The 13,037-nt window shown below is 36.2% G+C and overlaps 1 protein-coding gene across 1 annotated transcript; it reads right to left on the bottom strand.

The window, feature by feature from the left end:
- Positions 1–10,359: 10,359 nt before the first annotated feature.
- KAT6A (K(lysine) acetyltransferase 6A) lies at positions 10,360–11,599 on the bottom strand (the record flags this gene model as incomplete). Its single annotated transcript, XM_008571213.1, has 2 exons — positions 11,548–11,599; positions 10,360–11,279 (listed from the first exon to the last, which is right to left on the bottom strand). A coding segment is annotated over exon 2 (600 nt), but the record flags the coding sequence as incomplete, so codon positions are not given.
- Between the last annotated feature and the right edge of the window lie 1,438 nt (positions 11,600–13,037).

The raw sequence follows: 13,037 nt of genomic DNA, 5'->3' as shown, positions 1-13,037 counted from the left end.
TATAGTGCTCTAGGGCCAAAGGCCAGAATGTAGCAGATGTGGAATACAGACATTTTTCAAGAAGTTTAAAAATGAAGGGAAGGAGACAGCGTGTAGAGAGAAGGATCTAACACAGCTACGTACCTGAGAAGTTGTTTTTTGTTTGTTTTTACTCTGATGGGAGAGATTTCTGCATGCTAAGGACTAAGAAGTAAAAGAGAAAAATGGTGGAGTCAGAAGACTGCAGAGCATTACTGATAAGACAAGGCTCCTGAGGCAGGAAGGAACAGGTGCCTGCACACAAAAGGAGAAATTAGCCTCTGACGCTTCTTTCACTGTCCTCTGAGAAGGTAGCAAAAAGGTAAAAAGCACAGATGGGCCAGCCCGTGGCTCACTTGGGAGAGTGTGGTGCTGATAACACCAAGGCCACAGGTTCGGATCCCTATGTAGGCATGGCTGATTAGCTCGCTTGGGAGAGCCTGGTGCTGACTACACCAAGTCAAGGGTTAAGATCCCATTACCAGTCATCTTTAAAAAAAAAAAAAGAAAAAGAAAAAAGCACAGATGTATTTAAGTTGGTATGAGAGGTATATAAACTGAATTAGCTCACATGGATGGACAGGTTCTATTCTCTCTATGAAGTAGCATATGGGAGTATCTACTAAAAATGAGAAAAACAAAAGGGGTGGAAGAAACACTGAATTGCAGAGAGAACAGAGGATATAGACATACACCCTCAGTGGAAGGCAGAACTGAGCTTAGAGACCACAAATTTGTAAGTGGCACCCCCTCACACACATATGGTTGCGTGATTTTCTCCAAAACAAAAAAAATGTCCTGATGAGGAGCAGGGAGAGAAAATGGGTGCCTTAATTTCAAGCTGGGGTTTGCCAATTCGATGGAGTACTGCAAGTAATTGAGGATGAGCGGCAAGACCAAGTAATTAGTAGAACAACACTAGAGTGGTAGGACGGGCACCCATAGGAATCATAGGTAGCTTTCTCCCTGCTATACACCATATGAGACTTTGATGAGATAAGAGAGCAGATGCAGTGGGAGTAAGGAGAGAAAAAGGTGGAAAATTCGGGCAGTTATAGTCAGGGAGTAACATAAAATAGAATTTAGGTTTCCAGAAATACACTGTCTTGGGTGCAAAGTGTGTTCCTAAGAGTGGGTGTGAAGTATATTATTTCATCTATTTGTCTGAATTTCAACTATTAGGTAAAAAGTACCTACTGCTTCTGTCCCGACTCCCTCTCAGTGAGTTCCCACTAGAGACTTTGGTTCTAAGATTTAGAGCAGTGGTTCTCAACCCTGGCTGCACATTAGATGCACCTTCTTTAAAAAAAAAAAAAAAAAAACCTGAAACCTGGGTCCCACTGCTAGTCTAATGTAATTTTTTTAAGGCTCCTTAGGTAATTCTAAAGTAGATTTAGTGTCAAGAATGATTGCTTTAGAAAAACAGATTAGATTTATGTTATAGAATTAAAGAAAAATTGACTGACGTGAAAAGGAATAAGGCAGGAAAATGGTGAAAGAAGACTAAACACTAAGTCAAATATTTAAAGATGCCCTGAATAAAAAACTGGGAAACATCACACTCAATACACAAAAATAGTAATAATGTTTCTAAGAGTTCTGTTACAGGATCTAGAAAACTCAGGAGTTAAAATACTTCACTGTAGCCAATGACTAAGAAAAAAGGAACTCTATAAAGCTGAAAGAATTGAAAACCAACACTTAGCAGTTCTCTAGGTCAACTACAGTTCACAATTCCCTAAAGGAAAAAGCAGCCTATAAGTACAACTCTGATAACACCCCTGCATACCTGAAATCACCTATTCTGCACAAAAGGTAAATGGCAAATGAACCAACTGCCTTCTTTCACACACACAAAGATTTAATTTTTTTAGCTGCCAGATTTTCTTTTTATATCAATAATTTTCTCTTTAATAAGTTAAAGCAATAATCTTAAAATCACCCAATTATTTTATGAATAACTTTCCCCAATCTTAACCTTTATTTGCCACTATTCTAATATGCCTGCTAAGTTTTATGACAAAGTAGAAGTAATCCAGAGATGAACTGTGAGTCATAAAGATGAATAAAGACGAAAATGATTTGTCTGCTGCTTTCCCTGCACAGTTCACTGGTAATATCACCAATCTCTCAAGCTCCTCCCAAATACTATGTATATACAAATGAGTGCTAGACTACACATACTTTGTCAACCGTATTTAATGACTTTGATAAAAAATTACTTCATTAATTAACAGAATGGCTTGTACCTTGCTATCTTTATCTCAGTCTCAAGAATTTTTAATTCTAACCAATTATTCAAGTTACTCAGAGGTCATCTGAGCTGCAGGCCTATTGAATATCAGACTTATCTGTAAGTGGACAGTTTTTTCAACACTCATGGAGTTCTTTTTCTTCCAGCATTAAGGTAGCTGAACATGTTCCTCTTCTAATATTTAGCCAAAAACATAAGAAAACTGTAATTCTTCTAATTTGGGCCATAAGAAAGCAGTCTTTCCAAAAAAATTGTTTCAACTTTCTAACAAGAGTGTGTAGCTATTTTCAAACACTGAAATGAACAGATTTATGTTTGTGGCTTATAAAACCACCAAAATTCTCTAGAACACGGTCTATTTATTCTATGGTTTCCATTAAGGAAAAGAATTCTAAATATATTATTTTATACTCATTGCTCTCTAATACTATAAAGCACAGTACTACGACATAATAGAAAAAGCACAGAACCTAGAAGGATCTGACCAATTCTCCCAGATGTTATTAACTTGCTGTATGGCACTAGACAAGATTCTTAAATCTCTGGCTTTCAGTTTTCTTTTCTTTTTTTTTTTTTTCCTTTTTGTCTTTTTTCGTGTCCGGCAACGGATCGCAACCCTCAGTGTCGCGCCCGTACCGGACCGGGACCGGCAACAGGATCGCAACCCTCGGTGTTGCTCCCGCACCTCGCTCAGCCAGTGAGTGGGAACCGGCCTGTATGTGGGATCCGAACCCTCGGCGGGAGCGCCACCGCACTCCCAAGCAGCACACTGTAGCAGTGCGCCACCGGGCCGGCCCAAGTTTTCTTATTTTTGAAATAAGATTAGAATCACTGTGATCCAAGATTGCTACTGGCTCAAAATTCTACAAAATGTAGAAGATTCAATTCTTTTTGTCTAAGAATTTATCTATACCTTGTAAGCATAATATAATTCAATTACAAAATATACCTCAATCAAGACTATAGCGAGACATTTTTTCTTAGCATTTTTTTTTTAATTGCTGGCAGTTAAAGCTACTTTGACCCAAAATGGCTTTCTGCAAATCTAAATATCACACTACTGTAATCTCTATGCTTAATTTCAAAGCTTACCAAAATATTGCCATACTGTGAACTGTTTCTTCACCTATTCCCTAAAGAGGCTGAAAGTAATTCTTTGGCCTTGAATTTACAGAGTTATGTACAGGGCTGATGAAAACCATCTGTTGGAGACTATGACTTCCCCGTCAAGGGAAGAAATCAGAAGGAACAAGCTTCATTTTCCTGGGAACCAGCTGCAGTTGAACAAGATCTAATCCTACTCCAGCTGGGACAAGCAGAAGGGTGAAGCTGCGACTGGTCTAATTCATCTGCAGCAGATCCTTTGTGAAATGACTCCACCCATGAGAAGCCAATTGGTAAACAACTTTACCAAAATGAAGTTCTTAATAATTCCTATTACAAATATGTAAAGTGTGTTTTGTTTCTTTAAAAAAGTATAAATCAGGGTATTCATTATTTAAAGTATTTTTATTGTAATTTTAAGAAATATTCTCCAATTCACTAGAAAAAAAAAAATTTAATTCTACTTTAACCAGGAAACTTGGCACCTGGAATCAGTCTTCTCACAAAGCTAAGAACCAAGACCGTGTACAAAATACATTTTCTCCAAAATTTTAAATGAAAAGAGAAAAAAATCTAAAAGATGGCAAGGAGATTCTTACAATCTCAAGAGGCCTGGAATGATATAATTTTTCCCCCAGATTCACTGAAAGGTAAAGTATTAAAGGTAAGCATAACACAGAAAAAGGACTGGCCAATATGTCTAGGATGAATTAAATAAGAAACAGGGAGCAAGGATAAGAAGAAATTCAATGTATTTTGCATTTCTTTACATTCATATTTCCATTTGGGTTTTTATGAGGAGTCACAATGAAAATGTGTGCCATTAAACATTATTAAATAGCTATTATATAATTATACCAATAAATCTTAACCATTAGAGTTCTTTTGAGACTTCAATAAGAAAGTACATGATAAAGCACTCAGAACAGTGCCCAACACATCATTAGCGCTTAACAAATGTCAGCTATTTGTAGGTTTCTATAAGCAACTGTTTACATTCTCTTAGCCTATTGATACAGGGCAAAGAAAAAAGGAGGTCAAGATGGTTAGATCCTCTACATCTCTACTACCAAAGCCATCTATAGAATCTGATGTCTTTGTTAATTTCTTCCCTTTATTTAACCAACTTATTAGAAAGCAAGCCAAGAAAGAATAAAGTGCTAGGAACTCTAAGAAAAATGTCTAGACTGTGTGTATTGATTGAGTTCAAAAGTTCTGAAGTTCTGATTAACAACTAACCTAAACTTTAACAGCTCAAGTTTTGTTTCAAGTATATCACAGGCTGAAATTTACCAGAAATCCCTCAGCTCACAGGCTAACTAGAAGACCAAAAAATATCTGTACAGTTGATTGTATTTAAATAAATATTGTATTACAAACATATCTCTGCCTGAGTTACTTACAAATTTCTGGGTTCTTTAAAAGAACGAACAAGTCTGCCGAAAAAAAGTCAATTGCTAACCACACTCAACAATTAATCCACCTCAGTAACTTGTTAATAACAAATATTTATTTCTAGCCAGCTTCTCCTCAGGGCCTGGCATATTCGGAGTCACCTAAAAAGTGGTACAAACAATGATGTAAGAAACATATGGTACAAAAATTAGTAAATTATTAAATATGTTATATAAAAATTAAGACCAACCAGTTTCACATTTGCTAACATTACAAAATCTATATTATCCATGTCACTGTATCCTCAACTCTTTTTCAGCATCTTTTGCTTTCAGAAAGTTTTCCATTTTTTTCTATTTTTTTAAGTGTATAATCATTCTGTCAAGCAGTCCACACACCCTTGAATTTAACAGCATGGACAACAAACTGTCATTGCCTTTTTTTATAAAGTAGCATAGCAACAGGATACCTGAATTTGAAATTACCAAGCTTACAATTATAAACAACTTTCTTACATAATACCATTATTCTAACATATATAATGTAAAACAATCTTACTATAAAGGCCTTTTCTTTTCTTTTTTTGTCTTTTTCATGACCGGTAAGGGGATCGCAACCCTTGGTGTGGTGTTGCCCCCACCACGGTCAGCCAGGGAACGAACCGGCCATCCCTATATAGGATCCGAACCCGCGGGGCGGGAGCACCGCACTCTCCTGAGTGCGCCACAGGGCCGGCCCTATAAAGGCCATTTCTAAATAGCTATATCAAAACTTTATCATTCTCTCACTAAACTGAAAACATACCCCCATTCTAATCAGTATTTCTACACCAAAGTTCCTATCAAAGCCCCACTTACTATATGATTTTAAAATACAAATTCCAGTAAAACAAAATAATTTGGACTCTACTAAGAGTTTACTATATTGAGATGTAACTTACAGTAGACAACAAGAGATTTATCACTTAATCTTTCTGCTCCAGGTTAACCAGCTGGGTAATAACCTGAACAATAACATTATTTAACAATACCTTCTCTTCCCTTTCCAACTGAATGCTTTAGCAAATTATAACTCTCTTCCAATATATTACTCCACAGAATAACAACACTTTAATGATTCGGATTATTACCATAAAAGAACATACTTTTCTGGACTAGTAATATGGAAGGTAAACTATATATGAGGGGGCTTTAAAGTTAATGGAAAGATTTGTATTACCTTTTAGCCCTATTTTTCCATGAACTTTTGGAATTGCCCAGGTATATTCAAGTAAATTATTCTTGAGTGTGTAAAATGAACCCAGAAGTTTGAAATGAAAGTGAAAATTATTCCTGAAAGAAACAAGACTCCTTCCAAGACTCAGTGTCTAAAGATAATTTTTTAAATGGACCATTACAATCTCAAATAATAATAAGCCTCACCCAAGAAACATCTAATTATTTCTCAAAGACGCATGATGTTTAATTGTTATGAAAAAATAATGATTAATGTAAAAAAAGTTATATTTCACAAACTAAAAAAGGATTCCAAAAAATTTATTTCATATCCCTATTCTGTCTGCCTTAATCCCCCACAGGACTTAAATCCTAAATACACTATTCATGGTAGGCATTGAAATATCTGCTGAATAAAAAATGAGTAAGTGAAGTAAATGAACAATTATCTTTCAATAATAATGTCTATATATTTCAAAAAGAAAGAAACTTAAGAGGAAATTGCTATTTAAGCCAGTTACACTCTAGTCTCCTCACCTATATCCCACAATTCAAGGAAGGCAATATTTTGTCCCAAATGAAAGCACTGTGTTATAGCAATGCAACCAATCCCCACACTGCAAATCCAAAAATTTTAGTGGCAACTGAAATGAAAATAAGCACACAAATTATCTTTAAGAAAAAAAAGATAAAACAAAATGTCATGTAGATGAAATTTTATTTTTTTAGTGGCCTCAGGTATGCAAAACTACATTATTACTAATTGGTTCCTCACACATTCTTATCACTGGTCCAAAGTCAGTTTTGAAATTTGTTCTATGATAAAAAGAGAAAAAAAGGGACACAAACAGTGAAGGAGAGAGAAAAATTGTGTCTTTTATAATTAGGGAATATGCTATGAAGTTACACTGAGGACTTTCACAACTCTCTACTTGAGTGCAGTAGCCATTATACATTATGACTCCCAAGAGTCAGTAGAGCAGTTACAAAGACTCTGGAGCCAGACTGCCCTAGTTCAAATCCCAGCTCTGCAACCTAATATTTGTGACTCAGGCAAGTTACTGAATCTCTTTTATGCCTCAGTTTCTTCATCTATAAAATAACAGTACCTACACTTCAATGCTGGCACTATTATGTTACTTGTATGAGGATTAAATGAGTTAATATATATACAGCATTAAAGCAATGCCTGGCATTTAAGTTAAATAAATAAACTCACCATAAACTATCACACCGTAAAGCTAACTCAGAAATTATCCTTATGACATGTATAAGACTTTTAAATCACAGTATCCCACTGATTCTCCTCACTATTTATCAATGTGAAAATAACACATTAAAGTTCAAGCATCTTCACAAAAACTCCTCTTAAAAATATTTCTGCACACTGGCTTTTGTGCATGACTGACCACACACACACACACTTGTATACAGTTTATTCCCCCCCCCCAAAAAAAAAAAAACCCACTAAGATGCTGAAAATCTAACATACAATTCTACAGTTCCTTCCAAACATTGCAAGAAGATAAATAAAAATTTAGAATTGATACAAGAAAATGTAAAAAGGAACTTGCTCAGGTCACTCCACATGATCCTTGAATTTCATCTCTTACCCCACAGCTGACCAAGCCGATAGACATACTGTATTAACATTCCTGGGAGAATAAAGCCATTTAAGTTCCAAGCAGAGTGCCTGGCCTACAATAGGTGCTCAGTAACTATTTACTGAATTAATTAAAAGTGAAACTACTTCTGGCCTATACCCTCCTTTCTCTATCATTGTCAAATGCACTCTGGATAATCTTTTTTTTAGAATGTCTAGATTCACAACAGCAAGCCAATCAATTCTGCACAGGAATTGACTGGGTAGTTTTAAGGAGAGGAAGTAATTAAAATACAATAAAAAGAGCAGACAAAGAGAAATAATTCCTCACCATAGAGTTCACTGTATTATGATTCTGAATTCGAGTTTTTTGCATCTTAGGAAAGTTACTCAGGAAATTCACTATTGAAAATAAGACTCCATTTAAAAATATAGAACCAATCCCATCAACTCTAATTTCATAAATACTATGAAATTAGTTTTCCAGTGAGATCAGTAGACACAGAAGTCCAAAGAAACTCATTTTTCCCAAGCATATACTCCAAATTTAGTTACTTCAGTTAACAGCACCAAATATTAAATCTATCTAACGAAATGGGTATTTCTAACCAAAGCAAACCAGCAGATCTCTACTGAATTAAACTTTTTTCATGCCAAAGTCCTATGCAATGGCCTCAGTCAAGGTCCTTGGCTCAGCGGTAAAACAAGAACTGTTGGATTAGATGGTTCTCAAGATCCCTTTCAAAAAAATGAAATCCCAGGGTTCTAGGACTTAGATTTGTCCTGTGCTATACCATATTGACTACCTTTTTTTTTTTCCCTTTTTTTTCGTGTCCGGCAACGGATCGCAACCCTCGGTGCCGCACCCGCACCTCGTCCAGCCAGTGAGCGGGAACCAGTCTGTATGTGGGATCCGAACCCTCGGCAGGAGCGCCGCCAAACTACCTTTTTTTTTTTTCCTTTTTTTTCGTGTCCGGCAACGGATCGCAACCCTCGGTGCCGCACCCGCACCTCGCCCAGCCAGTGAGCGGGAACCAGTCTGTATGTGGGATCCGAACCCTCGGCAGGAGCGCCGCCACGCTCCCAAGCGGCGCACTGTAGCAGTGCGCCACCGGGCCGGCCCTGACTACCTTTTAAAAACATGTAAAACTACATATTTCATATAAACATATAAAAACATTTTATATGTTTTATATATTTTAAACATTTCATAAAAACATATAAAACTGATATTTCATCCATGGCTAGTATTTAAAAATTAAAATACCTAATTCAAGCAAGGAAAATTATTATAAAAGCAAACACCCAGGTGTTCTAACAAGAACTTAAAATACCCAATTCACAGGTGTGGCACTGAATTTGTCTAACTATAAATTATTTTCTGTTTCTATGCAATTAACCTATTATATCATTTGATAATAGTTGCAAGAATCTAAACGTTACATTTTATTTAACTTCAGCCATGTGTGATCAAGAAACAGTTCTTACAGATAAGAAATCTTACATTTTAGTTACTTGCTCACCTTTAATTTTTAATACACTCTCTTAATAAATGTTCAAATGACATAGAACCATTTTATGAATGGGATTCTCTATCAATTCATTACTCTATGAGAATTATTTTAACGGTAATAAGAGTAAGAAAACACTCCTATTCCAAAGTTCACAGGGAAAATTGAACCCTAAAATAGAGCTCTAAAAATTTGAAGGAAAATACTGTTAATTTTCGATTGTTACTTAAAAATTTGCAGGTAGTTATTCAGAGGACTGTTTACAACTACAATAAATTTAGATCAAATCTGAAATATTTTTAAGTACATTTGGTGTTAACCTTAAAATCTTCTCATCCTAGAGGTAGCCTCCATGATCTTAAGCAAAATGAAGATTACGTTACTCATGTATACTAAGGTGTGCAGCAACTTAAAGCACCATCACTCTCTGAAAAAATACAATTCAAGACACTTCAAATAAATTTACAGTTAAGATACTATATCAATGTAAAATATAGCTACTAACAAAACTCTCCTGGTCCCCAAATATCTATTTAATGGCCAAAATTTACTATTAAAAAGACATACTTTCAACAAAATAATGGCATAAAGCACACAACAAAGTATACCATCTGTGCATCAAAACTCCCAACTCTCCAGCACTTTTCTAATACAGGATAATGTACTCCTGTCCTATGTAATATTGCTGTCATAAATAATAACATTTATGACTTCATCACATGCAAACCCATAACACATGGCAGAAGCTATAATACAAACAGCATAAACAAGACTTGCTAAATTTGCTTATTTACTACTACGGGTCATGAGAATCTGTGTCATCCCTGTCTAATGATAACCTGCAACAAAATGGAAAAAAAGAAAAACTATACAGGTTTCTAGAGTCATCTGCTTGTTTAAAATCCAACTCTTCTGCATTTGACTGCTCAACTTCTACAGTAAGGTATTATAAGGAACTTTACTTAAAAGTTTTAAAATTGTATGCCACTTTTTAATTCTAATCTAAATATGTCCTTTTAGGTAGATCAACATTCTACACTTTGAATCTTAGGCTTCAAAGATTTCAAAGTATCAGAACAATTAGCATCTATTAAGGTCTCACAGGTAAAACTTATCAATAAAGAATCAGAGATGATCACTCCACAAAAGTTCCCAAACACAAAACTTGAACATAATTTATAAATAACCCCCTAGAAACATGAATTTGTAACATCTTGTATCTCTATGCTCTGTGAACACTGACGCATACACCATTCTTACCTTATCCTTTTCATGTGGAAGGAGTGACACTGGAGGTAAACAGGAAAGAGACTCACAACTCTCTTTCCCATCCACATTGGTTGCTTTAGTGTTGAGCCGATACAGAGGTCCATCTTTAAGGAGTCTGCCGTGGCCAACGGCGCGTTTGATGGCCAATCGTAACTGCTGGTGAAAACCAGAGGCAGAACTGCCTCCAAATAATGCAGACACATCCTTCTGACCTTTCAAAAAACGTTCGATACTTTTCAAAGTTGAGCCACCAGACTCTGCCAAGCCCTCAACTGCCCGTTTGACCAGTTTATTCCAATCCACATTTTGTTTATTATCCAATTTCCCATGGTTTCGAGGTTTAGGAAGTGCTATTCGCCCAGGATTATCAGGATCTTTATAGGAATTGAGTCCTTTATTTGAGACTTTTAAAATTGTTCCATCTTTAACACTCAACTCCAATTGTTCTAAAACAGTTTTACGATCCAAGCCATGGGATGAAGACACTGCATTGCATATCCTTTCTTCTGAAGGACGCTGTTTCTGCTTCTTCACTTTTTTGATGGCCTCCAAAATCCACTCCGTATACAGCGGGTTAGCGAGTTTTACCATGGTGAAGGATTCTGTATATCCATAGAGTCGTTATCCCTTATCCTGATGCTGAATAAGTTTCACACCACGGAAAATAAGATTCTCGGAAGCTGGAAACCAGTCAACCATAGCATACAAGTTTTCTGGTCTGAGTCTTTCCTCCTTTCACAAAATAGAATGCTTCCCCACTTTTACTTAAAAACCAAAACAACCTGTTATTTGAAATGTCTTCAAACTTCCCAATAAATTTCTTTATAGCACCATGGGTCTCTTCATAAAGTTGTAAAAACTCAAAAACATCTTATTCCCAGCTTCAGAGCAGAAAAATGTGCATCTTATGCCTGTAAAACAATTAAAACAAGTTCAGTTTTCTATCAAGGCTGTAAATAAGCTATAATTAAAGCATCCTAGTCTTTTAAAGCAATCAAATAGCAAGTGTTTATTGGGCACCTGTAAGAGTTCTAACACATCTCTACTAACACTGCAAAATAATCATGTATGTAAACTATTCGGATAAAAAAAGAAAGGAAAAAAAAAGAGATGAGTAATTAGGATACAGTGAAGAAACAAGATGAAATATTCTATGAATGATATTAAGCTACAACTAACCAGAGGGGTGCTGGCTATTCTGTACTCCACAATCTCTGCTCACCAGTCTGTGAATTTCAACTCTTCCTCGATATCTTTCCCCAAGAAACTATTCAGCACTTCAACAAGTATCTGGATTAGTAGAAAGAATCCTGCAATGAAAATAAAAGTGAATCTTTCATCTTTCAAATTTCAGACATTCAGAGTGGACAAAAACAGTAAAATAGGCAGAACACAACTGGTAAAAATTTAACTATGTATTAAAAAAAAAACAAATACAATTTACACAGACCAAGCTTATAATTTAAGTACAATAGTGCCTTAAACTTTCTGAATGGAAACAAAAGTAACATTGAAAACAGCCGACTGTGAAAGTGCTTAAAGAATTTTAAACTATTTAGTTTCATTCAAGTTTTAAGACTCATAAGCCGATAGACTCTCCTACCTCAAACTAAGATATTAATATCCATATACTGGAGAGAGTAACAACTATCAAATTGTTTAAAAGCAATCTACAGAAGGAGAAACTAGAAACAAGAAAGGCCCAGAATCACTGGGGTTGAATGCACATGATCTGATATCAAATGTACAGTACAGAAAAAAATGTATCGGCTATTTGTGGGTCTGAAGAGAGGTACATCTAATAAAGGTGTGAATTCAAGACTGCTGTCCTGAAATGAACATTAATAAATAAAACACAAGTATATAAATATATTGCCTCTCTGGATCAAAGTCATTATTCTTTCATACAAAAGACTCTGGCAGATACAATTTTTAAAAAATCACTAAAATAATGAACTCTAAAACTTAAGTGTTTTTTTTTAAACTTTAGCTCTCATTATGGGGATCATTTACATTACAATATTGACAATGCTAGAAAGATGGTTCCCACAGCAACTATTCTTACCAGTGACATTAAAATGAAAAAGAAAACTAATAGATGTTAGGAAAGAGATATTACTATCAACTGATAGGAGGAAAAGGCTGAAGCAAAAACTCAAACCTGAGCCACGGCTTCTTTTAAGACTAGCTGACTAAAAACAAGCCCCCTGAGAGTTACGCTTCATCTTGGTGCGGTTCTCAAGAGGCGAGAAATCAGCTTATTCCTACTCCAAGAAAGTCCACTACACAGACATTAACGCTAAAGCAAATGAGAAGCTACAGCCCGAGTTTAAGCAGCTGGGACCGTCCAGACTGATCAAGCTCGCAGGTAGCAGAACGCATGACAGTTACTCGTCGTCCTTCCGGCGGGGACTGTCCCAATGTCCGTGTCTTCAGAAAGTGAAGCGCCTGCAGAGGCGGATCTTTACTCTCAGAAAGAGCTCGGGCGGCTCGAGAAAAAGCGCAGCTTGCTTCGCACCGCCCCTCCCCGTCCCCGTCCCCACCCCCAGACACATCTTCGCGCTCTCTTTTTAAAGGGCGAAAACTTTGAAAACTTGCACCGGCACAATCCCGCGGTCGCCGATGGGTCGCTCCGCCGCGTCCGTGAAACCCAAGTTAACAATGAAATC

Source organism: Galeopterus variegatus, unplaced genomic scaffold (genome assembly GCF_000696425.1).
Source record: "Galeopterus variegatus unplaced genomic scaffold, G_variegatus-3.0.2 Scaffold666, whole genome shotgun sequence".
Taxonomy (NCBI): domain Eukaryota; kingdom Metazoa; phylum Chordata; class Mammalia; order Dermoptera; family Cynocephalidae; genus Galeopterus; species Galeopterus variegatus.
Note: the sequence above shows the minus strand (reverse complement) of the source record. Positions and strands in the feature narration are given on the sequence as shown.